Genomic DNA, 27,877 nt, shown 5'->3' with positions numbered 1-27,877 from the left:
GCTTCAGAAACCGCCCGCACAAGTGCTGCCTCTGCACAAAAGGATTTTCTTCGAAGCGAACACGGAATTATTTTTGGAGCCTTTTATTTTGAAAAATTATTGGTCTCGTATATTTAGTCGTGGCTAGACTGTACGTAGCTCCTTCCATTCCCACCCTAATGTAGGTCCATTTGCACTGCAACACACATGGATACACTGTATTTATAGAGAGGACTCATGCAGCTACGACAGTGCATTTTTACTATACCAGCTTCCAAGTGATCCCACAATATTAAAGCTTCTCTGAGAAAAACAAACTGCCCTCAATATATCTATACATGAATACATATTGCATAGGATAATAGCCATGCTGTACAATTTCAGAAAAATAAAAATGATTGAATAAAGTAGGGAAATATAAAATTGTTTTCTTTTTCTTTCTCTTTTTTTTTTTACAGATATACTATCATTTTTGAACACTCATACCGCAACATATACAAGACATCTAAGTTACTCTGAAAATAAATTTGAAAACACTTAATTGTCGTTTTGTTTAACTAGTTAGATACATGTAGTCATTTTCTGTAGTCATTCTCAATTAAATACTGCCAGACACTGTAAAGCTCCGTACTTTACAACTTACGATAATTATTCTGTTAAGAGTGGACTTCCTCTTACGTACTTACTTCCCCTTAATAAATCAAACATAGTTTAATGACAATGATGAGCTGTACAAAGTTCCTCGAGAATATAACAGTATTTTTCAGTTAGGACGGTTTCATAAAAAAACGTAATTCATTTGGACGCGAAAAGCCACACAAACATGAGGGAAATCCCAAAAAAAAAAAGTATATTCTGAGCATCCTATTGCGTAATAATCTTGCATGCATTTTACATGATATGTAATACAAAAGGATCACCTCTGGTCTGAGGACATGATAAAATGAATAAAAGAGACAGCACACCAGGAAAAAAATAAAACGTGTACACCTTTATGTTGGATTGAGTCATCTTCGTCCAGGAATCGTCACGTAAGACTGAATAAGGCATGCTTAAGACAGCCATTTTGTACTTTTCTGCCAGTGTTGTGCTGATATTGTTTTTCTCAAAAGAGACACGATGTGCTTCATTAAAAATCGCCCAGAGCTCCCCTTCTCAGATACCTTCACACGGTCAAGATATGCAGATAGTATATCTGGGGATAGAAATCAGAGAGAGCGTGTTACTACTACTACAACTACTGTGTACTCACATAATTACATCCCTGCATCAGTTCACTATTGACGTTCTTGTGCCCCGGGTGCTGCTGAGGCGTTTTTACCAGAATACTCACTGCAGCAAGTAGACTCTCAGTTTGTATTCCTCTGGCGCAGGTTTTTGTCTTTATGGTTGTTTGTTGAGTTTTTCCTAGTGAGGGAAGTACAAAGTATTTGGTCACCTCCTGGGGAGGATCGTTTCATTTTAATATTAGAATTCGTGTTTGTATCCCCGTGACAGCACCTACTGTACTGTAGATAGGATATCTCTTTTCCAGATACTTACATTGGTGCAGCTGGCTCGTCATCTTCACCACGAGGGGAGAGAAGAGGGGAAACAGGACAAAGAAATAACAGAATATTAGATGTAGGTCGACTTATCAGCTCAGAATATTTGGTATGTAATATATGTAAATGTGATACTGTCAAGCACAGTGCACCTATAATTGTTTTAATGATGCTGCTGATATCGAACTGTAGTGACATACCAAATGGGTACAATGACATGATTGATAGGTTGATTTATATAGTTGTTTAAAAATGATCAGCATGAAACATCACAACTAAAGGTCGCACAATGTTCAGGTATTGTTGGGTTCTCTAGTTGTATCCTAAAGTGTCCGCCTGTTTCAAGGGTTACACCCGAGTTCCAGTGGTTGATTTTTAAGCGTAAATACGGAGCTGGAAATAAGGATTGCTTTGCAGAAGCCCAGTTGTGTTGAAAGCCTATTATTACGACATGTAGGTCAATGTAGATAACTCCTCGTATTGAACAAAAGCTTCAACATACTGTACTTGCCATCCATTGTACTGTAGATGTTCAATTATTTCCCATTTAATTTAGTTGTGCAACCAATACTCTGATGGCTTGTGCAATCAACATGAACTACGCATGAGCAACGAGACTTGTGTATTTGACAGACGTAATGAAACATTTTATCCCAAGACGTGAAATGATATACTGGAGAAGTACAGTTAATCATGTAAGCCAATAATCAGTCATAATAAAACACTGCAACGTTGTTTAGTACAGTTGAATTACACAGCATGCAGTATGAGTGGACGTTATAATTTCACATCGAGTGATTAGTTAGTTCATAGACCTGCTGTTTTTAAAGGTGGCATGTGTTAACCACACACATGAGCATGGGTCAATAGGTCAGTACACGTCGTATGGGCGGCAGAGCGTCTCAATAGCATGCAGCCAAAGTTCTGGGGGCGGCAGCATTCCACAGCATCAACATAGAGCAGGTATGGAGGTCACGGTATGAAACAAGACAGCATGGCTTGGAGACATGCTGCATCTCATTTCTTCACCCTTTTCCTGAGGTATGCTGGTTCACTTGGGCACTCTGCCACATGAATTTGAATGGGACTGGACTGGCACAAGAGCCAGAACTCATACTTCAGGAGACGGGTGGAAGAAGAGGACACAGCAACAGTCTTGGTTACAGAGAGGGGGGGGGGGGCATGTCTGTCAGTCTGCCACCCTCCCCAACCCACAGTTGTACCCCTATGTTGCCACCTGAGTTAACAGCCACCCACCCCCCCCCCCCCCCCCCCACCCTCCCAAATGCACAGTTGTTCAGTCAGGCAAAAATAATTAGTTGAATACCTACTTAAAATCATGAGATTGCAAACACACAACAACAAAAACACAAGACTTTACAGTGTGGAGATCACTAAAGGAATAGCCAGGGTAATGTCTAATTATTCTTGTAAATTACTTGTAATTCTTGTAATTATTATTTAATAACGAGTCGTGTTTTTGACATCTACGTATCTCTGACATCTATCGGTTTTATGTTTCAAAGTCTGAGCTTACATAGGAGACAAATAAGTATGTTTTTTTTCCTCCCTGCAATTTACAGCAACGATACAGTATGATGTGCTGTTGAGATGTGTACACGTAAACGAGCTTGTTTCCAAATGACCTCACACACAGTAAAGGGATGTGGAACCTATCAGGTTGTCAGAAATAAAGGGCATGACAAAATCTAAACCTTTTGTTCAGCGCTCTTAGCCGTGCGTGTTCAGACGCAGCTGAGCCGTCACAAGGACAGAATTCCTGATGTGAACGTTCACAGAACGAAGCTTTGGGGAACGCAGGATACTAAAAGGAGATTTCATAGAGGGCCTGTACTAGTGATGCAGGGTAAGCAGTATGTCCTCATCTCTGATTTGGTTCACACAACCGTGACAAATATAATCTACCTTAATCTACCCCTCCCCCTCTCTCCCTCCTGTACTGTAGATAAATCCTAGGACAAAATACAGCCGTTGCCTGCTGTTGAAAGCGAGGCATGTTAATGCACAAAGCCAATGCTGGGATGCATTACTCATTGGTGAATCTGCATACTGCATTTAAATCTGTAGCGTATCAGTGTTTATTCTCTGTGTTTGTTAGCGTAAGCAATTCAACACTTAAACCAACATGTTGAGTGCTATATAATGTATACAGCTGTAAACAATTCAGACCTGCAGAATGGCACGGTATGAATCATTTTTACTCCCACTGTCTACATCCCTATATAATTCTTTGAGATACTGTAGCAGATATGGTACAGTATACTTCCATAGACAGGCAAAGAAGACTCACTACAGCTGTGCATTTGTATGGTCCTCTGTGGCTTGTTTGGTAGAGCATGGAGCTAACAACGCTTAGGTTGTGGGTTTGATTCCTGCTGGGACCATATATACTGAAATGTATGCACTCACTGCAATGTCAGTCGCTTTGGATAAAAGCGTCAGCTAAATGGCATACATTGGTATGGACTGTATGCTATAAATTTGAACGTCAGAGACCATAATATGAGTCTCCTATTACCATAAACTGTGTGGGCGCCTCAAAATGAATATGAATGGTGGAAATATGTCATGTTTTAACAGGCTTCTTTGGTGAGACAGTTCTAGTGAATTTTTGGTCTTCAAATTAATTTGCTAAACAATTGTTCATGACGTCATGGTCTGTGTGGACTGTAGTAGAGAGGCTGACGGATACAGGAAAAAGTCATTCTCCGAAAACATGCAAGATCTCTCACTTACCACCCAGTTAGGTTATGATGCCATTCGGAAAGAGGGGGAAAGAAGTCATAGTATCCAATTAAGTCAAAGTTGATAGAACCATAGGCTGGTACACCCTCAAGCTTGTGTAAACTGAAATGGTTGTTTGGTGTCAGGCTGTAGAAACAATGGACAATAACAGAGATGACAGAGAGAGCAATGTATATTTCTCCCTGTCAGCTGTGAATTGTTGCTTTATCCATGTTTTGTTGAAATTGTCCTTTTCTTGAAAAGACCTCCAACCTTAAGAAAATACTTAACTTCTCCCCCATTACTCTATCTCCATAACCAGACATAGTGATGTGTTGCTTAGCCAAGCAAAACAATAAGCTAATTAGTGTAATAGTAATTTATTTAAATTGCCAGATTTTGGCATAATGCCAACATCTTGAGAAGTATTTGGCAGCTCAGGCCAGCAGTGTTTTTATTTAATATTATATTCTTGGCAGTGAGCTAACACTCAAAGAACAAATACAGATATTGGCAACGCTTCATCTTACTTGGGACACTCTCAAGTACATTATTGTCGACTATTTTGTAGTGCAGATAATGTATGGTTGAAAAATTCTTTGCAATTTATGCCTTAAAACAATACACTTTGACCACCCCTGATTTCCTTTTCTCATCAAACTCTTGAATATGTTTGCAAGATGGGGGACAAAATGATCGCTGGTTACAGTCATTAGTGTGACACAGCAATAGCAAACTCTTTAAAAGGTTAGCTGTAGACCACCCCTTGGTTTCCTAACTGCGTCTATAAAGGTCATATTAGCATGTATCTAATGTGTGGCAGTGTATCTCCTCCTCCCTCCACACTGATGGAGTGGCAAGGGAGCCTGTCCCTCATCAGAGGTCAATTATTCACCACAGGCCTCGCCACTGCCAAAGCAGCAAAGTCAGCCTCATGAATATTCATCAGCGGATCTGCCCTCTCAACATGTCCACTGACTGGCCACAGTGCAAACGTCCGTGGACAAACCCCTGTTTGAATCCGTTCTTGATGGCTGTTGACCTTACAGCCTTGCCCATAATCAGATATGAGTAACTGTTAACTTCAGTATCCTCCTGAGATCTCTTGCTCCAGGAGCGACAGAATCTGACTGTTCAGAGGTATTATTACCATGCCCGGAAGCTCTGGTGATACCCAGAAATACTCCTCTGCAGGCATTGGCACCCTGTGTACTGTGCAGTGAACGTGGAGGTTGGAACCCCTCTCCAGTAATTCAATGGAAGCATCGAGTAACAATGGTGCAATATAGGCGGGCTAGGTTTCCTTGTCTTTGCCAGCGGTAACAGAGATGGTTTGGAACCTAGCCTGCCCACACAGCGAGCGGTGGTCTTACCGTCCATCACCTCGTCCGGCCTCTTGCGTTTCTCGTACACCACGATGATGACGACCAGGATGAGGATCTCGGCTAGCACGCCCAGGAAAGGCCAGAGCGGCGCCAGGTGGCTGCGGACCCGCAGGATGGACGTGTGGGAGGTGGTGCCGATGACGTTGGTGGCGTTGCATTGGTACTCGCCAGGGTCCAAGCTGATGTCCAGGTTCACGATGTTCAGCTCCGTGTAGTTGTCTTTGTTGGTGATGAAAACACGGCCTGAGGAGTTGTCGATTTCCTACAGGAGAGCGATCCACCGTCAGTTCATGACCACGTTCCAAACATTGATCACAGAAAAAAAAAACACCATCCATGTAATCAATACATAAGTAATGGGCACATACCGCATAGGACGTTCCCTCTAGTTTATGCCATGTCCAGGTGGGGTGGGGGTAGCCCACAGACCTGCAGTACAGCAGCGCATTCTGCCCCTCATTCTTATTCTCGCTGCGCTTGTGGCCGGTGATGTCAGGTGACGCTGAGAAAAAGAAAGAAAAAAAAAAAGACCAAGGAGTTAGAGGCAATTAAACTCCCGAAATGTTAGCCATTATGGCCGTAGGAATGATTCCTTATCCTTTTCCATAAATAGCAATTCAGCCCATATCAGATGACATGAATTAGTGAAGTCTGGGGGGCTCTGTGTTGATTATGGTAACTAGCGTGAAGATGTACATGAAAGTGATTCATTGAGGATATGGGGAATGTTATGCAATTTGGCTGAAGGGCACCGTCCTCCCTTGAGATTAACATGTACTGGATAGAGTGCAAATTATTATAGATCGAGGCGGGAGACAAATTCAGCAGTTTTCTCGATTTCTTAGGAAGGTAATGGTAGTTGTGTGTGCAGAGGCTTGGTTCCAGATGCTGCCGTCTGAAGGCGTACATATCATGCCGAATCCCCAGCTAGGGGATTCGTAGGTGGTCAAATCTGTCATGTGACAAAACACTTTCTCAAAGGTGAAATGTGCGAAATCGAAGAGTCTCTGGTTTCAAACAGAGAATCCTCAACTTAACTCTGCTCTGCAACGCGGAGATAACTGCTACAGCCTTTCACTAATCCCTGAAAATTACGGTAATTCCTTCCATGCAATTAAGCAGGATCAGGGAGAGGCCTGGAGCGAGCATTTCTGCTGTGATGGAGTAGGAGTAGCATGAGTTCTCAGTGACATCACCCCCCCCTCTCTAATTATGGTGCACATGTGCTCTCTGAGGGGGGTGCAGTGGAGGGGGGGTGCCACGTTCATCTGTGCCTCATCCACAGCCCACTACGCCTCTGACTGACAGCATGGACACTGCCCTCTGAGTGGCGCCAAAACAGGCAGAAACCTCCATTTCACACTCCTCCTGACAGCCTGTGATTACTGATCCCCACGCTAGACTGTGTGTGTGTGTGTGTGTGTGTGTGTGTGTGTGTGTGTGTGTGTGTGTCTGTCTGTCTCTCTCTCTCTCGCGTGTATCAGAGGGGTATTAAGCAGGAACCAGGTCATTGTAGTCAATAGGTCTGGAAATGATGATAAGGCAGTCAGATTATATTTACTTCCGCCCTCATCTCTTTCCCCCCGCCACCACTGAGTTGAAAGGGCATTTGAGGAAAATATGATGATTGTGTGGAATTTGGAATTATATATGATGTAGTAATAAACCCAGGAGGCCTTTGCTATTTAGTGAACGTAAGACTGTCCCACAATAATATATATCCAGCAGGCCTTTGCTTTTTGCTGAAAATAAGACTGTCCAATATCTGTTGATATTGATATTGTTGATATTGGAGTTGAATCACCTTCGGGTAGGGGTGTAATGGTTCACAAAGGCCAGGTGAGGGTACGTACCTCGGTTTTGGGGTGACGGATCGGTTTGAACCTCGGTTTTTAACGAAAAACTAAAACTGTATTGTCACGCCCTCCACTTCCACCTCTCTCTCTCTCCCTCCCTCTCCCCTGTCTGTCTGTGTGGGCGTGGCTCCAGGCTCCAGCCTTCCAGTTCACCTCATCTCCACCTGCCTGATTTTCACACCTGCGGTTCATCAGCTGATCAACTTGCAGTATTTAAACCCCGGCTTCCCGTCCGGCCGTCGCCAGATGGTTTGTTGTCTTTTCACGTTAGTCTCGCTCTCGGCCGCTTTGCAGCGCTCAGTTCTCTGTAGATTCTCTTTGTCTGACCGCGCTCTCCCTGCGCTCAAGGACCACTTCCCGCTTTCTGCCTGCTCCCCTGCCTATCCTACCTGTCCTGCCTACTGCCCAGTCTGCCTGTCTAGTCTCCCTGTGTCTGCCTGTCTACCTGTCCTGTCTGCCCTGTGTCTGCCTGTCTACCTGTCCTGCCTGCCCTGTCTACTTGCCTGCCTGTCCTATCCGCCCTGCCTGCCTGCCTGCCTGCCCTGCTACCCTACCCTGTTTGCCATTCCACCCTTCTACTCCGTTCCCCCCTATTCCCTCATTAAAACTTGATTCTTTTATATACGTGTCCTGTCTGTGTCCTGCGCTTCGGTTGCTTACCTCTGACCGTAACGTATAGTATTTTTATGAAGTTGTCCTGGCCAACTGGTGATCATTTTGAGGGATGCACTCAATTGATTCTAACTACAACAAAGAGCCAACAAAAACGTGCACACTACAAGGTTTCATTAGTGGAATCAAAATGTTTTGTCTTGCTTAATTATTTTATCACCGTACATTTCAGTTACCCATTTGTGTTGGAATGATATTGACCCCAGCCCCAGAGCAGAATCATACTGTGGGCTGTAATGCCCTAAGACATCATCACATGTTCAAGTTGGTGGGTTTTGTGGCTCATATATGGAAATATTACAAGAAAAGGAATTTAACTTCTGACCAATAATCTAGCCTATACTTATTACACAGGGATAACGTTTAATTGACTGCAAGAGGAGCAGAGGAGAGGACCCAGGCACCAATGCACAAACAAGGAGCCCATCTTCACTGACAGTATCGTCAAAAACAAAGTGCCGTAGTATCTGCCTGCCAATTCTCTGCTGTAAAACAAAAACAAATTCATCCCTCGAGGTTAAAATGGGAAGTGAAGCGAATGCTCATATGAAGCGGTAAAATAGTCAACTGGCAGCTGCGTCTGTGACTGGAAATAGCAAGCATAAATACCTCAACATGCGATGTGCAATTCACGTTGTGTGAATAACTTAACACGCTAGACTGGGAGACTTCAACAGTCAAGTTACCAACCAGCGGCTATTCATATGCGATTACTGTGGGGAAATCATGGGGAAAATAAAAAATAACCTAACACTAAATACTAATTAATTTAGCCTGGCCTATTAGGCTTACACGCAGAGTAGAATGTCCAGCTTGTTGATAGAACTGAGAACTTATGAAAACGCCAAGACGTGGGGGGGGGAATTAAACAAATATTGTGCCCCACGGTTGACTTCTGCGAACCGGGGACCTCGAACTGAGGGGCTTGTTCCGAACAACACAGGTATTACCCATGAACCCTTACACCCCTACCTCGGCAGGTTAAACACACATTTGAAAACATACATAAACGGGGGGAAAACTGTAACCGAAAAAATATGCACGCTCAGGACAGCTTATCATCATGGACAATAAACTCCTGCCATTAGAAACGGCTGGGACCGGATTCTGAGGCTTAATCCCACACCATCACACAAGCCTCCATCTGTTGCCTCAGAGCTGAGTGCTGGAGGGCTCCGAGTGCCAAGGACACTGTAGCCGGGGGGTAGCGCAGCCCACTGGTGCCAGGAGCAGAGAGCCACGCTGACCTGGCCTGGGAACCAGGGCCAATAGTGGGTCACCTAGTGCCCTTAAAGGGACTCTACAACAGGGCAAAGGTAATTGGATGAAAAGGGTCACAACCGCGTACTGGTTTTGTGCTCAGGCAGATATTGGACATTGGATTTTATTCAAGCTATCCTCTCTCTAACAACCAATAGGAAAGCCTGCAATTATATCTGCATAAATATCAAAAACAATGTCCTGCCCATATTTTTCCAAACCAAGACATCTGCATGCTAAATACTGCATACTGAACAGCCATCTGAGTAAATCATGTCTACAGCCCTCGTAGTAGTAGCCAACGTGCACTGGCAGTCATGGTGTTTGTCCGTAAAACTGGGCTGCAGACCTCCATGGCTACAGGCTGCAGTCGCCCCGACAGCCGGCCAGGGCGGTGCAGTTTGATTGGAGATGAGGCCTGTCATCTCCTAGGCTAGCGGAAGCAGAGCCGCTGAGCACATGCTGTCATCACCCACGTTACGCAACAAGGCAGCACTTAAGACCGCCGCGGCACAACAGCCAGGCCACGCTCAGTATGCAGCGTAGCGATGTCTCAACAAATTGGCTTAGACACTACAGACAGGGGAGCTTCTCTTGAAGGGAGTTTCACAGCTCTACTTTCACCAGAGAATCTAATGGAAGACGGGATCCAATATACCAGATGAAAGCTGAGCTGTCGACTTTAATCTGGCTTTACATGGTCGTTTCTCTCTTTCTGCAAATCGTGCACTTCAATGAACGGATATGAAAAATATGACTGTTATTTCTAATGTGAGATGATGTGAGGTCAGATATGTAGATTTTTATATTTACTTACTGCGTGTGTGTGTGTACAAGATGTATATACAAATTATATACAAAAAGTACAACGCAAAATTATTCATAATATTTGTAAACATTATTGGCGGTTAGATGTGTGTGTACAGAAGGGACTAGCCAAGAGGAATGGGTAGACAGACAGGACAGACAGACAGACAGACAGGACAGGGCAACCCTGAGTGACAACAGCAGCCGATGGCCTCGCTGTCATCATCACTGCACAGGATGAACCAACCTCTTTTTCTCTCATCAAGCACACAGACTCCAATTAACCTCACTTTAAACTTGAGGCTCAATCCAATCTATGCGAGCCGTGGAGTCTTACCTTTTATTTCTATGGTTGCATTGGCATTTGGCGCAATGGAAAAAGTGTAAACACACATGTATTCCCCCGAGTCGTCTGCCCTCGGCTTTTTAATTCTGCAAGAAATCACAAATTAAGTGAGGTTAGGCGAGATTAGATTAACATTGTGGAAATGTCAAGACAAATTTGTTGAAACAAGTTATTTTTCCCACCAACGTGTGCTCTGTTTATGTTTAAACAACGATGGAAGATAAATGGAACACTCAGAGACAAATGTTGGCATTCTGTTCTATGAGACGGCGTTCTGTTAGATGGTGTTCTGTGAGACGGTGTTCTGTGAGACGGCGCTTCAAGGTTCTGCAGAGATATGTTAGAGCCGGCACACTCACTTCAGCTGGGGTCATGCATTAGTGGATTACTCAGATGCAATGTGACAGGGTATTGCCCAGTGGTCTCATCAAGAGGCTGGGGAGAGTCTGTGGGACGTCTACGGGGGCGGAAGTTGCTGGGTTTTCAGAGGGGCTTCTCTGACAGATGCCCTGAGAGGGCCGGGCCACTACAGAAATGTGTGTCTGGACTATTTTCACCCAAGGCCTTGGCAACGTGCTTGTTCTTTCCATTTCCAAAGCAGATGGAAGGAACCATTTAACACTACGAGTGCCAAAGCATGTTTTCATTATTTATTTATTTAGTTATTTTTTATAATTGAAATAACTTTGCTGCTGTGAAAGCGACCAACTTTTTTTTTATTGATGAAATTGTGGTATATGTACAGTGAAATCAATTATCAGTAAATATGATATTCAATATGTAAGCCCTTCAAAATACAAAATGTGGTATTTTGATGATTCTTAAGGCCTGACTAAACTCAACCAATGCATAATTATTTCATGGTATTTATCTAATTGAATGATTACACTAACGTAAACAAAAAACTACGGTAAATACGTTCTCTGGCAGCATTGGTTACAGAGGGCCTGGCGCTCGTGGTGTTAAAGGTTTGTTTGGGGGTCAATAGCCTCTGACAAACACACTAGCTTGTCAGTTCGGTTGTGAGGGACTGGACTATCGATTCCTCACCTGTACTCTGTACTCCTCTGTTCAGTCCTGGTGTCTGAGATCTCCTCTCCGTTCTTCATCCAGAAGCTCTCCTCGTGGGGACTGTGGGCGCCGGTCAGGTTGCACTGCAGTGTGATGGGGGGCCCGTGGGACGCCGTGGGCAGGATGACCTGATCGGAGGCATTGATACTTGGCTCTGAAACACAGAGACAGCCAAACCTTATCACAGAACTAAGGCTCAACGCTGTGCTATGTCTTCCTCACACAACTCTTGCTGTGAGCGACCTGTGTGGGAGGGGGGAGGGGGAGGGAGGGCGGGAACAGAAAACAAAACACACACAAAACACATGTAAACACACTTGCATATAAACACAACCAGGACCTGAAGGGAAATAAATCCAACACTAAACACTTCGGTAAATCTCTTCTGCATTTACTACTATTAGTATAGCCTTGTTTTACCTTCATTAGTTAATTATCCTTAAAACATCTAGTGCACTAAGCCTACTGTACATATGTTTGATCATGCCTTAAAAGTGATTGGGCCCCAGACACTGCCATACTCACCTTCAGCTAGGGTACAGTGGAGGAACACACTTTGAACAAATGGGGAAGAGAAGCTTCTAGCTAGTGCAGGGGAACACTCAGGGACACATTTAGATGTAAATCATTTGTGAATATACATAACTGCTACCAAATATGAATAGACCTAACAAGAATTATATCAGAAGGACATGAGGAAAATCATATATATTTTTTTTTTTACGAAAAAAAGACTTAGAAACTTAAAGACTTAAAAGATAACACTATTATCTTAATGAAATGCAAATACAGTAATAGCCTTAGCATTCCCTATAAGTACACTCACATTTAGTTGAACTCAGGTTCTAAATGACGTGCACGTCAGTTCAATCTGTGTAATACATGTGCAAAGGTGTTCATTACATCACAGACAACGACGGCAAGTTCCCGCTTCAACTATTAAATTAAACCGCACAGGTCAGAGATGTTAGATAATCATAGTGCTGTGAAAGGCTTATGTGAGTCATGGCAATAAAGGCGTTTAAGGCACAGTGTATCTGATTTAGAGCAGCAAGCTCTTTTACACCAACTGAACCATATAATGTCGTCATTATGCCCAACTCATAGCACCAGCAGTGAGCAGCATTAGTGTTTACCTAATATTATTTATTTATGTTTTATCAAATAGACCCTGCAATACCTTCAGGAAAAAAGTGGCCTTTAAAAAAAAAAACATTCAGATTCAAACAAAATTATGCAGAACATATGTGGGTGAAATAATGAGGGAAATGTGGTCTGCATGGTGCATTAGGTGTTCAGTCGTATGACTGACTTCCCGACAAATAGAACCCTGTAATTCAAACCAAAACACAAGATAAACAATAACACTGAGCAGACTGAGGGACAATGGAGGTTGAATTAATAGTACAACAGAACATGGATTTTTTTTTTTTGGGTGAACAAAAATAAAACTGACAACATCTCCACTGCTACCCTATGGCCACCGCTACAGGAAGTAGCCCATCCACTAACAGCCTGTGTTGGTTAGCAGCAGAGAAACATTAGGGTCCATTTCTCAAGGACGTTCAGAGAGGCAGGATGTGTCATCAGTGAGCATAGCACACACTCTGCCTTGGAGTAGTGAGGAGAAAGATCCCTCCCCCTTCTCCAGGGCGGGCCTACCATGGCAACCATGGAACCCCAGAGGGGAGGAGCAGGGAGGAGGAGCATCGTAACCTACTATTGGCTGCTGCGGCTAGCATAACCCCCCTAGTAAAGGAGACGGAGGGGGATGGGGATGGGGAAGGGGGAGGGGGGGAGGGAGGTCCCTGGGCCTGGCGAGTGACTTATATTAGCATTCATGGCACCTTCTCCTGCAGTTCTGTATACCCAATAGCCAGAGGGATCTCTCTGTCTCTCTCTCTTTCTCTCTCTCTCTGTCTCTCTCATGAATGCCACTCACCTCACACAGTGTGGGCCTTGTATAAATATGCATAGACATATATCATTGGGCATTTGCATTGGGCAAGGAAGGCACAGTGGTCCGCGGGAGGTTTCCCCAGAAGGTCATTTGTAGGACACCTGCTCAAGGGAGAATGATTCAGTGAAAAACAAGTCATGCAGACAGTGACCCACTTGGCCACCTCTGTATTTATGGCTGTATACAACCATTATAGCATCGGCAGTGACATACTCATTAGATTGTAGTACACTCCAGGATGACCTATATGTGTACCTCTGGAGGATGGTGCCAGGAACTGTAATGTCTTGCTGACACAGAGAGGATGTTTGCCCACATAATCCTTATGTTGGGCCAATGCATCCCCGTCTCACAATAAACACAACGACACGCGGGTTTGGCGGTTATTAAAAACCGAATTGCATTGTTGTTGGTTTTTGTACGATTAAATATTTATAATATTTATTAAGAAAACTGCCTGCATTAGGGAATAAATTATGTACCTAAAGCTACAGTAAAATCTTAGCCAACCACAGATTATAATGAAGGACCACCAGAAGGCTAGGACAAGACAGCCACATATTTGAACACATTCCCCGACAACAAACTATACATTATCAGCTCCATAGGTTCAGTATGTATAGCCTGTTATATACATGTAATAATACAAACATATTACATGTATATAAGGACGTTGACTCTCAGTAATGACAGAATATGTTGGGTGACAAGAGGTCTCTGACTCTGACATAGAAAATGTAGTTTTTTCTTTTTAAGAAATTAATATCTGCACACACTTGTTGAGTTTGTGTGATACATTTTGTGATACAAGTGATACATTTTATTTAGGGTAACACTTTACCTTACAGTCCCCTAATTGCCTGGTAATTATTTAAACAATACATAGTAACTGCGTAATTGCATGTTTTTTTTACTCAACAATTACTTTAATTTGGGATTCACTGTAGAAAACAACAGGAAGCATCGATTTTATGCGTGTTGTTACCAATGTTGTTGAATTATGTCTAGTAGTTTAAGTACCAATTGTTACCATGTGAGTTCACAGTAAATACCAGGTAAGTACTAGTGGTAATAAGACTGTAAAATAAAGATATAAATCCAATCATTATCGTCAGTAGTAGCTTAGTCAGTGTAGCGCCAGTGTAATGCAGTTCGGCTAGACAGCATGGTAAACGAATGTGTAAGACAGCCTGATAGGCTGCTAATGCTTACAGGAGCCGGAGAGGAGCAGACTCCTCTAAGCCTCTGAGAGTGCCTGCCTGACTAAAAGACATTCCACATATCCCTGTGCTCCACTGGGCGGGGTGCTGAAGCGTGCACAAATTAAAAAAAGGGTCCAGTTGACATTCAGTGTGTTTGAATGTTTGTGTGCGTATGTACAGCGGAGGGGGAGAGGATATAATGTCATTACTGATTCACGGTCAAACACTTAACGGCTAAGAAGGCACAAGGTCATCCAATACACAGGGTGAGTCTGGAGAGAGAATGTCTGCCGCAGCAGTTACACCTCTCTCTCATATGTAGAAAAGGAAAAGAGACACGGAAGACCCTAAAAAGGGTCTCGTCCTTTTACTGGACCGTCCCGCACGCATTTGCAAACAATTGCAGATATTTAGTTTTGCGAGGCATGACTTTAAAACAGGGGCACTCTTTCCACCTGAACGGCCCCTTCCTTGTGTCTTCTTACGTTCCCATCTACCCCTTCCCCAGGACGAAATGCACAAACAAAAGCAGCACAACTTCAAAGCACCGCAAGGCCTAGGCTACATGTTGCAGACAGCGCAGGATATTGTCAGGCTTTGAAGTAAATAAAACAACCCACGCAACGCAAGAGACGCGACAAAATTTGAACACAAAGGAAAATAATCACAACAAAATCCAGAAATAAATGGATGAAATTAGGCTTTTGAGAATAGGAGGAAAAAATAAACAAAAAGCTGTCGTAGGACACATGAGACAGAGGAGGAACAGAACAGCCAGGAATGGGCTATATGTAGGGTGGGAGAGTTTGGTGTGGAAGGGGAGAGGGTAGATGGACGAGACTGGGGAGGTTTCTGGGTTTGTGGTCATCTACAACCAGACGCTCAAGGGGTTTTGGGAGAGGCAAGAAGTCTACTGAATTGTGAGAGTCCTCAAATTCTGCAAGGGAGGGGAACGGAAGGAGCCATCAAAATAACAGAACAAAAAACACGAAAGGAGGTACTGATATAGGAGGTAATACGGTAACGAAAACTATGTATAATTTATTAACAGAAATAAAAACAAAAGGTAAACGTTTTAAAACGAACAAATAACAACAAGTGGTTGGTGTTTTTTTGTTTTATTTCTGTCTGGCCAGTGCTAATTGTGGCGCAGATGGACTCTCAAACGGGTTTTTACGGAGTGGGGGTGGTGGGACAGGGGTAGTTAGTTCGTCAATCAACTAGGTACTACAGGACATAGACCACTCACTTAGCAGCACCGAAATGGTGGCCTGGGCGCGGATCCAGGTGATGGCGGGGTTTTGGCGCAGGTCGTTGCGTCGCGGGTCGTTGCTGGCCCGGCACTCGTAGGTCCCGATGTCCGACAGCTTGAGGTCCGTGATGCCCAGCACACTCACCCCGTTGTTACCATAGGCCGTGTTGATGGACACCCGGCGCCTGCGGGCGCCGTCCCACAGCTGCTTGAAGGAGTCGGCCCGGTTGATCTCGGCGTACCACCATTGGATCTCTGGGGTGGGATTACCGACCACATCGCAGTACAGCTCAAAGGTGTCCCCCGTGAGCTTAGTCTCAGACATTGGCGACTTCACAAACCCAGCTGGGGAAGAAAAGTGTGTTGGGGGGGTGGCAGGGGAGGAGAGGGGGGTAGAAGAGGGGTTAGAGTGGAAGGGAGAGGATGGAAAGGCCAGGAAATAAAAGAAAGGATCAGTTGGAGAAAAAAAAGAGAGGATGATTAAAGGCAAATCAAGAAGAAGCAAGCCACAAAGCATAAGTGGGTGGAAGAGGAAAAAAAAAAACAGTTGAATATAAGAAAGACAGGATAAAAGAGTAAGAGATTATGTGAGTGAGGAAACAAGTTAATGGCCCCTGAAACCCAATGTGTCGGATGTTACTCGATCACTCCCCTGGCCCGCTCAGGGCCCCGCGACCTTCGGCCGAGGACAAAGCCACCCAAACCTAGTCCCTGTCATCAAGCTGAGAGGAAGTAACTGCCACCCCTGAGATCTCCTCAGGTTCTAGGATGATTACTTCACCAACATTCTGGATCGCTGCTCTCACAGCTAGTCTTCAAGCCTTTCAGAAATCATGATATAACACTATATATTCAAATATTTAGCCAAAATCTAATTCATCCTTTTTTTTGTGGAATTCAGGGAGATAATGATTCTATTTCAGACATGGATTCCGACAAATTATCCCATAGGTGGCTATCTGACTGCTCACAACAGCAACCAAAACACATCAAGAATTTCAACATCCTCAAAGGAAACTGACACAGGAACTAAAATGCATCAGTTTCGAGTACAACCGTTGTGACACAAAGCTCTGCTGTTGAGACACTTCAGCTCAACTATTGGTGAATAATAGCTCACATAACAACTCAGTCTATCTATGCGCCTTTCATTATCTTGTCAAGTCACTGAGTTTTCCCTCCCAATTTAGTAACCTTTACTTGGAAACAGGAGATTCCACAGTTGCCTTACAAACTAGGACAAAGGGAAGTAGTGCCTATGATTGGGATCCCACAGAAAAGGGAAGTCATGTTGTCAAGAGTCACGTGACTGACTTCTCTGAATTACTGTAGTTCTTCTGGTGCCTCGAGTGCCCCCACGACATCCCCGGGGACCATATTTGGAGGTCGATTCAGGTGCCGCATGTCTGCGATTGAAATATGCAAGTGCTCTAAGCACCAACAAGACTTGGTACATGCCTGTTTCTGTCAAGAAGCATAGAGGTGTTGAGATGCATTGAGCATGAAGAAGCTGAAATGACAGTGGAGCTTGCTTTAAGCCGCCCATGATGACTTTCGGGGGATTTTGCAGTGTATCCTTCTATTGCCAGACATATTCGGTCTGTATCTGCTCAAGTGGGAAACCTGGGTAAGAAATGAGGTCAGCCATAACCGTCATTCAGAATGCGCTGGACTGAAAGGTCAGCAAGTCATCATTACTGGGAGCGTTCTCGTCTGTGCTTGCCGTCTCATTACCTGAATCATGCTATGGCTCCACGGTAGTCAGCCCTGAGATTTATTCCCGGAGGTCATTTCCAGGTCTCTTGAAAAAGAGGTTTTATCTCAATGAGACTAACCTGGATAAATAAAGGTTACATAAATCACTGTCCAGCCTTCTAATCAACTCAGCCTAATGCCACTCCACCTGGACCACAGGTTTCATGCTGTGTGGTCTGCAATGTCTGCCTGTTCTCCTCCATTCACTTGTATTAAACAACACTAACCTATGCAAAAAAAAAAAAGTCATATTAAATAAACGGGATCCTATAGCACTGCAGCTAACGATTGCATTATTGACATCATGGTTTCTCAAAACATTGTTCAAACATTATTGCTCTTTTGCCCCAAGCAAAAACGAGGCCCTACAGTACGTGTGCTCAGGTGAAAGACAGAGAAAGACCTCTCCCTAGACGTTTCTTGGCCAAAAGGCCCTGACCAATGCCAAGGGCCGGAGGAGAAGAGAGAGAGCTGGTGAGTTCTCTGGTGCTTTTTCTAGTGCCCTACTACAACAGATTACAGGCCCTCCCAGACCTGCCCAACCTGCTCACCAGCTATGTATCATCAGCACATAAGCTGGTGGGGGAAGGTTACTAAGCGACCGGGGCTGTCAATACTGCATTCAAAATGAGCTGGGTCTCACATTTTCACAATTTACGACACAGCCTCAATATTAAGCTGATAGATTTGGCAAATAATTATTTGAGAAACCGTGTTTACACTGTCGTTAATTTTCCATGTTCGCTCGACTCAGATACCCGTTGTAATTTCCTTCCTGTTAGAAATGCAGTGTTTACACAGCAAGAGCCGGTATGCTCAGCACACACCAGTTAAGTCCAACACCACACTACCCGGGTCCGCCAAATCAAGACGTTTCACACACACAACGAAACAAGGGTGTAGATGGGAAGCAGTTCTTTGAGCAACTATAGTCGGTGAGTCAGAGCCAACTGCAAATAAAGAATGTTGGGTGTGGTGGACGCAATCCAAACTGGCTCACAGAGAGGTCCGATCCCTCTGCCAGGAGGTAACTGGGCCTCCACCAGACTTATCTTCCTGCCCGGAGCCCAGGGACGTGAAGAGTAATTAGTATTTGTGTCTTTCTCTGGAAACATCTGGGCCCATCCAACCCGCCCACCCCCATCACCCCAGAGGGTAAACCCCAGCCAGCCTGCCTGCCTGCCTGTCCATCTACTCTGCTAAATCTGCCAACTTCTTCTGGACCCGTAGAGATGAAAGAATTGGACCAAGCCCACATCCACTCTTTTAAAGGACAACAGAGAGTGATAGGAGACAGTGGTGCAGCTGTCACATATACGAGAGAGTAGACTGTGTGTGTGTGTGTGTGTGTGTGTGTGTGTGTGTGAGGACATTAGAGTCGTTAAAGTCGTTAAAGGCACACCACCAGTTTCCTAGGTGTCGCAGGAATGATTCGCTAAGGAATCATAAATAGCACAGTCAATGAATCACAGGCTTCATCATCTTGCGCACTAGTGTGGGGGGGAGGGGGGGGGATTGATCCCCTGAGGACTGAGGGTGTTGCACAAATCACCATCATGCTGCCTCTGAGTCAGCCAGTCGCCCACAACCTGCCTCCCAGTCCCACAACACAGACAGCAGCAAGAAAAACCCAAGGGCCATTGCACTGGTTATGTGCAGGACATTTTGGGGTGGGGGGGGGGGGGGGCAGGGATATGTGTGTGTGTGTGTGTGTGTGTGTGTTTATTACCTGTAGGTATTTATAGGGGAAAATATCTACACACCTGGCTATATTTTAAAGTATGGGTGACTCAGTTTGTATAAAAACACACTCAATGGAGAAATGGATATACTAAACGTTGATATAAAAAATTGCGAGCATTGCACACCTAGCAGTAGTAATGTGGTGAGTCACAGCTCTTATCCAGTATATACGACTATTAAAGGACAATCACGTCTTAATCTGGGTAAGAGGTGTTACAGTCAGCTGAGCGCCGGAGGTTTCACAAAGGCAGTAGTAACTGATTCACTTCTGCGGGTGGAAGGATGGATGATGTATTCAACGCTGCTCTTAACACATCCACGAGTGGGCGGCTGTACAGGTTGCCTCATTCATTTTAACACATCACCAAAAAACCGACATGCATGTGTTAGAAATGGAGCTGAGGTGAAAACTGCAGTTAGCAGTGCAGCAGCAACACCAATGAGGGATGTGGTGACCTCTGACCTCTCACCACATGTCTTGACTCACATGACAGTCATACAACTGTAAATACTTTAGGGGGGGGGGGGGGGGGGGCTGCCACTCTCTGCCACACAGAGAGAAGGCACAACTATATGAATGAGATTTAAATCCCAATAACCCCCATCCCAGGCTGAAACGAGTTAATCCCCACTCAACCAGCAAACACTGATTAACCCTTTCAGAGGTCAACATGACAGAGAACACTGTCCCTCCGGTCAAAGCCAGCAGTGTTTAGATATGCCACAGGGCTTATCACCAACATCACCACAACACCACATGGCAAGGATCAAAGCAGGGGAGCTTCCTCGCTGGACACACTGATGACTCAAACTGCAACCTCAAATAATCTCTCACATTTAATACTCCAATACCCCTATACTACAACATATCAGCATTAAGTACAGTACGATGTCTCGACAGTAAGGGTGTGAAGAAAAAAACTCCTGCACAAACGTTCATCAGAACCAATGTTGCGGTCAGAAAGCCCTGGTGAAGGTCTCCTGGCGGAAACATCCGGTTCTGATCCGGCACGCATTATCCAGTAAATGCAGTCCTCTATATTTATGTTTTTTTTCTCTCGGCTAACATTTCATTTTTCTCTGCAGTAACGGTGTAACATAGCAGAGTATCTCCCGTTCAGGTCCCAGAAGCAGCAGCTAAATCTGTGCTGTCTTTGAGGCTGTGGGATGCTGTTACTGTCGGTGCTGTGTGTATCATGTTTCACAGTGGGCTGCCGTGACTCAGTGGAAGAGCTGGCTCAAGTCCTACAGCACATTTTCCGGTCTAACAGATGTACCCTGTGCCCAGAACATGGACAACAGTACAGTATGGATATACACACAGTATGACCCTACACTACCTATACCATACCTTGCAGTTCTATTAATATTGATGGAAACGTGAGTAAAGCCTGGTGAATATATAGTATAGTATATGTGTATTACCATCTGTGCCTCTCTATCCTTCTCTTCTGTACTGTAGGTAAGCCCCCACCAGTTTGAACCTCTAAGTCCACCAGGACATACTGCTACTGTGTATCATCAGGGGTCTCCACCAAGAGATTAGTAATGTATCGGACAGAACAGTCTGTTCTCTGAAACAATGAAATATTGGGGCAGCTGGTTTTCTCTTTAGGATGTAATCTGATACCGGGGTTTTTATGGTGTAATCTTTAAGCATGACGTTCTACCGCTTGGGTTGGAGGAAACTCCTCTCTTTCTATACGTTTTTAAACTGTGTTTGAAACTCATTTAAACGGTCGGAGCATGTATACGTGTGTACGGCTCGTCCTGACCGGTCGTTAATAAATCTTGAATAAGAGTGTTTGTCGTTTGTTCTAATCAAATCAAAGTATATTTATCATATACACAGGATAAATAAACTTTGATTTGATGTTGAACATCGATTGACCATCAGACTCAAATCCCCCATCAATTGTTAGAGCCACCTTTTCACATACAATAGTTTGTCAATGGATAATGTTGCCTGGCGCAGATGACTCAATCAAAGAGCGTATGTTTAGTGGTAAGAGCTGGGTCTGTCACAGAACACTGGCGGTCTGTAGTGTTGAGACACACAGAACGACTACCAGCTTCACTGCTAGGCGTGATGAAATCGTTTGAGTTTACAGCTTTGTATCACACAGTAAAATAACCTATCTGTAGTTGTTTTGTTTGCTTGTTTGTTTGAAGGGGGCTGTAGTATTTATGCTTGAAGACAGCTTATGTCCCCAGTTGGTAAAAACACGTCAAAGCTAATCACATTTACTAAAGGGGGGGTCTCCTAAACGCTGTGTGTCAACTCACAAAGAGAATATCAGGAGGACATAAATGTGCTTAACTACAGATGGGATGTTAAATTGCTCATCCGGGGGAGATTATGCACGGTGCAGTTGTGCCATAAGTAGGCTCTTCAGGTCAGAGAATCCCCCACTCATATCCCTCATGCATAAAGAACACGTCCCTTTAAAGAAGACGCCGTAGCTCACGTGCGCCCGGTCCGTCTTCAGAATGATGTGTGCAGCAGCTGTGCTCGGTGACGCAGTCCATTAAGAGTTAATGGATTCACTTTCACAAAAGGAGGTTAAAGCCACAGTTCTCCGTGCTGTGTCTCGGTGCTATAAATAGAATCTCGGAGCAGAATGGACCCGATGCTATTTGCAGTCCCCCCCTTCCCTGATATCTGTTGCTGAATCTGGCCCTCGACAGTGTCTCCCTGAGCAAAATGGAATAATAGCTCCCAACTCCCTCTGCTTCACACAGGCAGTGATTACATCTCCTTCACTTAGAATTACACATTCCCCTGTCGTCATTGTCAAATCAGGAAATATCACTGATGAAATCAGACACTAGAAAATGAAGACCGACACATTATATTGGATCCGTTTGACCGGAAATTTGACGAAACGCGAATTAATCTGTTTTGGGTGGGGGGATGTGTGTACTGTGTTTGTGTGACCAAACAACATAAGGCCTTGAATCGTCTTTTGATCGTCTTTATCCTGTCACTAGTTCCCTAGATATCAGACACCACCGTCTCAACCTGACAGTGCTGTACAGTGAGGAGAGGTGAGGCTTCCCTCGTCAACAGTGGCCAGGCTCAGACGCACAGTGACAGGGTGGCACCAGCCTGTCTCCCAACGCTCCCCGGGGAGTCTCAGCGGAGCCCTCCGTGCCGCTCTGGGGCCAGGGAGTGGGCACCAACACCGGGCAGAGACTAACAGCAGGGCTTGGGCTGCCTTCACTTGGGCTTTACCTAACAATAGAGGGCTTATTTAGGCATTTGACTGTGTGGATGGAACCATCAAAGCTTGTCCCTCATACACACACACACACACACACACACACACACACACACACACACACACACACTTCAACCCTGCAGATCAATGAGTGGTACAGTAGTGAGGTGTGGAGCCAACGATGGATCTCTATCCACTCTGAGTGACTGTGGCTTATAACTAGTGGCATGTTCATATTGTAATATACATCAATACGTTCCCTCGCGGTCAACGTTGTGTTGTCAGATGTGACAATTAGTAGCTCTCGTTGGCAGGCAGGCAGAGCATGCCCAAGCCTGTGTGGTGTGTATAGATAGATGGCTCCTAGTCTGTGTACCCCCTCTGGGTACCAGTGGTGATAAAGTGATTCACCAGGATTGGATGTCAGGGACATTTCAAGAGACGGGAGCACAGAACACATAATGATGGGTAGCACTGGCATGTTATTATGTTAAGTGATGTCTCCCGCAAACTTGCCCCTTGTGACTGCTGGGCTAAAACACATTAATAAGGCAGAGCAATATGCAGTGATACACAATTAACGTTGCTCCGATTAGACAGTCAATGACCAACAATGCACGTGACTTCATAAGAGGCTTGGTGGAAGTCTGCATAGAACGCTGCATTGTATTGAATCTCATTGTATTTGAATAGAGGGGACATGAACTTGGATGACCCCTGAGGAGACCATTGAAAAAGCTGATGCCAAGCTGGTGCCGTCATTTGAAAGTGATGCAGTTTGTCTCAGTCAACTCCACTGATTCAAACGGAGCATGTAGGCCTCACACAACAATGCAGGCTGTGTGTGTGGGGCGGGGGGGGGCTGAGATTGTGTCATGACCTTTCTAAATATCAAGACTGTCACTAACTATCAATGGTTGCCTTTTAATACTCATGAAATGTAATTTCAGATGATTCTTCCTCTCTGACACATGCGCTCAGGTGTACACACACACACACACACACACACACACACACACACACACACACACACACACACACACACACACATATACACACACACACACACACACACACACACACACACAACACAACACAGTACACTGACCACTTACATTGAAAACCAGATGATTTGATGTGTTTGTTGTTAAGCAAGGAGAGTCCTTGACAATCCTGAATCGTGCATCCTGTTTGGCAGGTTCTTAAACTATCTGTCTCCATTATGCCTGGAATGTCAACTGCTAATGCATGGACCTCTCAACAGCATAACGTACAGTAGGCCCACAGGCCGTCGTATTAAATACAAACAAGGCGAGTCAGCAATTTGTGCGTGCAATTATCTTTTTACTAATTAAGACAATAATCCAAAGCCAGCTGACTGTCTATGGATATATTACAATGTATCCAAAATATCACTAATCAGAGACGATAAGGAAGCCCAAACGTGCAGGGTAAACTTAATAAGCACACACAACACAATACTCTGGATATTACCTGTACTTATCTAGTTTAATTTCAGTTGTCTGCATTAGGTTGATATAAAAAAGATCGGGAAATTATTTCTGCGCAGGAAAATGGTCACGGAAAATATGAACACTCTCAATACTGAGACGACCAGAGTTACATAAACAGATTTGTTTATCTAAATAAATACTGTACTGCGATGCAAATGCGCCCATGCCCCTCATATTCAACATGGTGAATTGACAGACGCCCCCTTCCTCAAATCTTTCAAAACCATGTCTTCGAATTACAATTCCTCGAAACGATTATTACTGTAAGTCACGGTGCCTGACTTCGACTGAGTACAATCGCCCGGGCATGGTCACATCTCGATTCTTACCGTTCTGAGACGAAACGTAATGCAACATCAAGTTTCCAAAAAGGACCACCGCCAGCATCACTGCGTTGGACTGCATTCTTTGGGTTAGAAAAGAGGACCACGGACCAGGCAGGACGAATGTAGGAGGAGAGATATTAATCGCGGGAATTAGAGATATTGTCTAGAGGTACATAGCAGAGTGGAGCAGAGTTCTTTTATAGTGGTCCACCAAATCTAAAAAAGACAACGTTGAAGAAAATAAAGATATGTTTGTATGACAAAGGCAACAAGGTAAGGTCCGGGTCAGGCCAGCGGCGGCTCAGGGATGCCGATGTAGGGCCATAGACTGAGAAGCCTCCTTCATCGGATTGCGAGGAGAGGTCTTTCGATGTCAGTGAGAGCGTCCGCAGTTGTAGTTCTGAGGGATCAGAGATGCGCAGACCGATGCGCATTGGCGCCAAGAGAACCAAGGCCCGGTAGTGCCCAAAATAAAGGTGCGCGAACATTAAAAATGTATTCCAAACACGGACGGATTCTTTTATAGCCTATATTACATGTTGCTTCTAAGCACATTCAAGTTGTGTGTGTGTGTATATATATATATATATATATATATATATATATATATATATATATATATATATATATATATTTGACTGGCAGCCCGTAGAAAAAGGATGGATCAAGCAAGACACGGGATCACGCACTGTAAAAACCAGGCGCGCTTACACGCACGCACATGCGCACGCGCACAAACACACACACGCGCGCGCTTAGTAGTAGGCTGTAGTGTAAATGAATAGGAATTCCTTGTGCCTCAAATGAGGGGTGATGGTGAGCATTACTATATTGTTTGTTGTGTTAAGCAATTATTTGCCAATGAAAGATGCTCTGTTAAGTAAGAATGACGAGGAATGCATAGGCCAACAGTTTCCCTTCAGTACTCCACCTGCCTGGAGGGCAAGTCATTATGTGGATTTATGTCCCCCGGTGTCCTGCAACACCCATAGGCTCCTCCGTTCTAAATCCATGGGAAATAAGCCTGTCTGCCTGTCTGCTGTCAGGTTTTGCTGGGGTTGAAGATGGCAACTCCCTTGTTGTAGGAGCTTGTGTGTCCGTCAAGCTGCCCTCGCAGCAGATCAGGATACACTGTGGCTATAGGCTATCACTGCGGTAGATCAATCAGAGACCCTAACATGGCCTCCAGTAAGCCTCCACACTCTGGAACTGCGGTGTTACATGGGCGACCTCATGTGGCCATTCATGGCAGCGCAGAATTGAACCAAGTCATGAATGTTGTGTGAACATTATTAGCAGTGGGTGAAATATACCTGGGTCTAAACAGTGCTGAATGGAAACAAACACATGAGGGTGATTGATAAAAAAACCCAGCTGATGTCAAGAGGGCCACACTGTGTTATTGTGTATAAACATTTATTTTCCATTTCTGGAACACAGTTCATAATAGTCCAGTCAACTAAATGTGGGTGCCAACTGCGACCCCACTACGAATGTCCACTGCACTGTGAGTATTTGTGTGTTGGAGGGCTATCCTAAATGGCTGTTCTTCTCACCCAATAGCAGAACAAACTGGACTTCCCTCCACTTTACTCTCCTCCCTCTAGTTTGTCTGTGGAAGAGTACGTTTAAAATGTAACCCCACCTGAATCCTCTCGCGAACCAATCGGTTGGAGAAATGTCAGAGCAGATGACACACCCTCCTTTGTTCAAAACCAATGAGAGTGGAAGTGTGGCATTTTGCCCGAGGGAAAAACTTACCCCTAGATGTGTTAGTCACGCATCACTTAACTGTTGCCAATGTGTTCACATCGGTGGACCCTCTGTTGGGCTTTTTACCTCTTCTACTCTCATTTTTTGGTCTATTTAGTATGGAAAGTAGACAACAATGGCTTACCAGACTGAAAAATGAACTTAGCAACAGCCCGCTGGTCTCAAATGTGGCTTTCGGCTTTATCCTCATGGGACTAGAGAAGTTGGTGGAGCTGGAGTTTGAGTGTCCTTGCAATCCTAAATGGAACGGAGTGTTTTCATCTGCCTTCTTCATCATCCCCGCCGTCATGGCCTTCACGCTGATGCTGATCATCCAAGGATGCAAATGCGATACGTGGTGCAGGAAGACTGTGAACATTTCCAGTTTCGTCCCTGCCGTCGTGTGGCTGATCTTGTTGTTCCTGGACGGCCAGTACTTTGCCTGTGCAATGACAGACTGGAAGGGCAGATTTGTCCTCGTCGATAAAGCGGCACCACAGAAATGGTGTGAGCCAACTAGTGAGGGAGACGTCACGCCGCAGGAACTCATGCTCCGCTCGCAGCAGCTATTTGTCGTGTCTCAGGTCAGTTGAAACTTTCATAACAAGCGCACGTTTCATTCCATGTATGTCACCTATGGCTGTAAGGTGGGATGGTGAGATGTGAACAGAACCTCTCACTCGTAAAACAACACCCATGGATAATTGTAACCTGTAGCGACTCATACCTGTCTCATGGTGTCGGGTGACGTAGTGATGTAAGTTGATTGTTGCTAAGTGTTGTTGTTTACAAAGACGGCGATGCATAACCTCGGTTTCATTTCGAATGTTGTTTCCCACATTCACTGTGGCCTCCTGTCTCCCCAGGTTATAGGTATATTTCTCCTCATATTCATCTGTGTGGGACTCATAGTGTATGTGATCAGAGAGAGCTGCCAGCAGGAGGGAGAGATGCAGGACGCCAATGTGGCAGAGCTCACGGTGCTCAGAATGAGCACCCTGCGGACCAGGACGTCATGAGCACCTACCTACTACACCTGCACTCGCTGGGTTCAGCTCTCACCTGCGGAGGCGCTGACCTTTGCCCTTCCGTGTGCTGAGTGCTGAGACTTTTTCTAAATCACCCGGAGAGAGACAGTATCATTTCAAATACTCTGAAAGTTTGTAAATAAGTGGTTTTTGTTTTTTTCTTCTTACTTGGAAATCATCTTTTGCATGTTCAGTGACCCCCCCCCCCCCCCCGCATCAGATTCAGTGCATGTCCTGAAACGGCCTTTCAGTGAGACAGAATTGATATAGGCCTATTAGACACTGCACACATGTTTACACTAAGTGGTGGAGCCAGTCAATTTCCTTTTTCTTCAAAACGACAGTGTATGAACAAGATATCTACTTCCGGTCTCACGTATCTGCCTCACACATTGCAACAGATGTGTTGCATCTGCCTCTGATTCAAGCAAGGGCTCCTCTTATGTCTGGCTTGGGAGA

General features: G+C 44.7%; 2 protein-coding genes across 3 annotated transcripts; one reads left to right on the top strand and one right to left on the bottom strand.

Moving 5' to 3' along the window:
• Window positions 1-67: 67 nt before the first annotated feature.
• Window positions 68-25,148, bottom strand: LOC310819937 (neuroplastin-like). Of its 2 annotated transcripts, XM_083691365.1 has the most exons (9): window positions 24,642-25,148; window positions 16,077-16,424; window positions 11,645-11,819; window positions 10,586-10,680; window positions 6,022-6,155; window positions 5,642-5,915; window positions 1,522-1,543; window positions 1,313-1,386; window positions 68-1,174 (listed from the first exon to the last, which is right to left on the bottom strand). In XM_083691365.1, exons 1-8 carry the CDS (start codon window positions 24,715-24,717, stop codon window positions 1,329-1,331), a joined length of 1,182 nt encoding a protein of 393 aa, XP_083547491.1. In that variant the 5' UTR covers window positions 24,718-25,148; the 3' UTR covers window positions 68-1,174; window positions 1,313-1,328. The 2 variants fall into 2 exon arrangements, with proteins under 2 accessions (XP_083547491.1, XP_083547490.1); XM_083691364.1 differs by lacking the exon at window positions 24,642-25,148 and having other exon boundaries at window positions 16,077-16,869.
• Window positions 25,149-26,565: 1,417 nt separating this feature from the next.
• Window positions 26,566-27,533, top strand: LOC310819652 (uncharacterized protein). Its single transcript, XM_083690974.1, has 2 exons — window positions 26,566-26,974; window positions 27,257-27,533. Exons 1-2 carry the CDS (start codon window positions 26,600-26,602, stop codon window positions 27,407-27,409), a joined length of 528 nt encoding a protein of 175 aa, XP_083547100.1. The 5' UTR covers window positions 26,566-26,599; the 3' UTR covers window positions 27,410-27,533.
• Window positions 27,534-27,877: the final 344 nt, after the last annotated feature.

The sequence above is a fragment of the Argentina silus genome (genome assembly GCF_951799395.1).
Source record: "Argentina silus genome assembly, chromosome: 19".
Lineage (NCBI taxonomy): Eukaryota > Metazoa > Chordata > Actinopteri > Argentiniformes > Argentinidae > Argentina > Argentina silus.
This window is presented reverse-complemented; position numbering and strand designations above follow the sequence as displayed.

Excerpts from the sequence above, each read along its gene's own strand:
- LOC310819937 (XM_083691364.1), bottom strand. The coding sequence starts at position 16,596 with ATGCTTTGTGGCTTGCTTCTTCTTGATTTGCCTTTAATCATCCTCTCT. Across the intron at positions 11,820-16,076 it reads CACCATTTCGGTGCTGCTAA|AGCCAAGTATCAATGCCTCC; the intron begins GTGAGTGGTCTA and ends TCTGTGTTTCAG. Across the intron at positions 1,544-5,641 it reads GCCGGACGAGGTGATGGACG|ATGACGAGCCAGCTGCACCA; the intron begins GTAAGACCACCG and ends CTCGTGGTGAAG.
- LOC310819652 (XM_083690974.1), top strand. The coding sequence starts at position 26,600 with ATGGGACTAGAGAAGTTGGTGGAGCTGGAGTTTGAGTGTCCTTGCAAT. Across the intron at positions 26,975-27,256 it reads AGCTATTTGTCGTGTCTCAG|GTTATAGGTATATTTCTCCT; the intron begins GTCAGTTGAAAC and ends CTGTCTCCCCAG.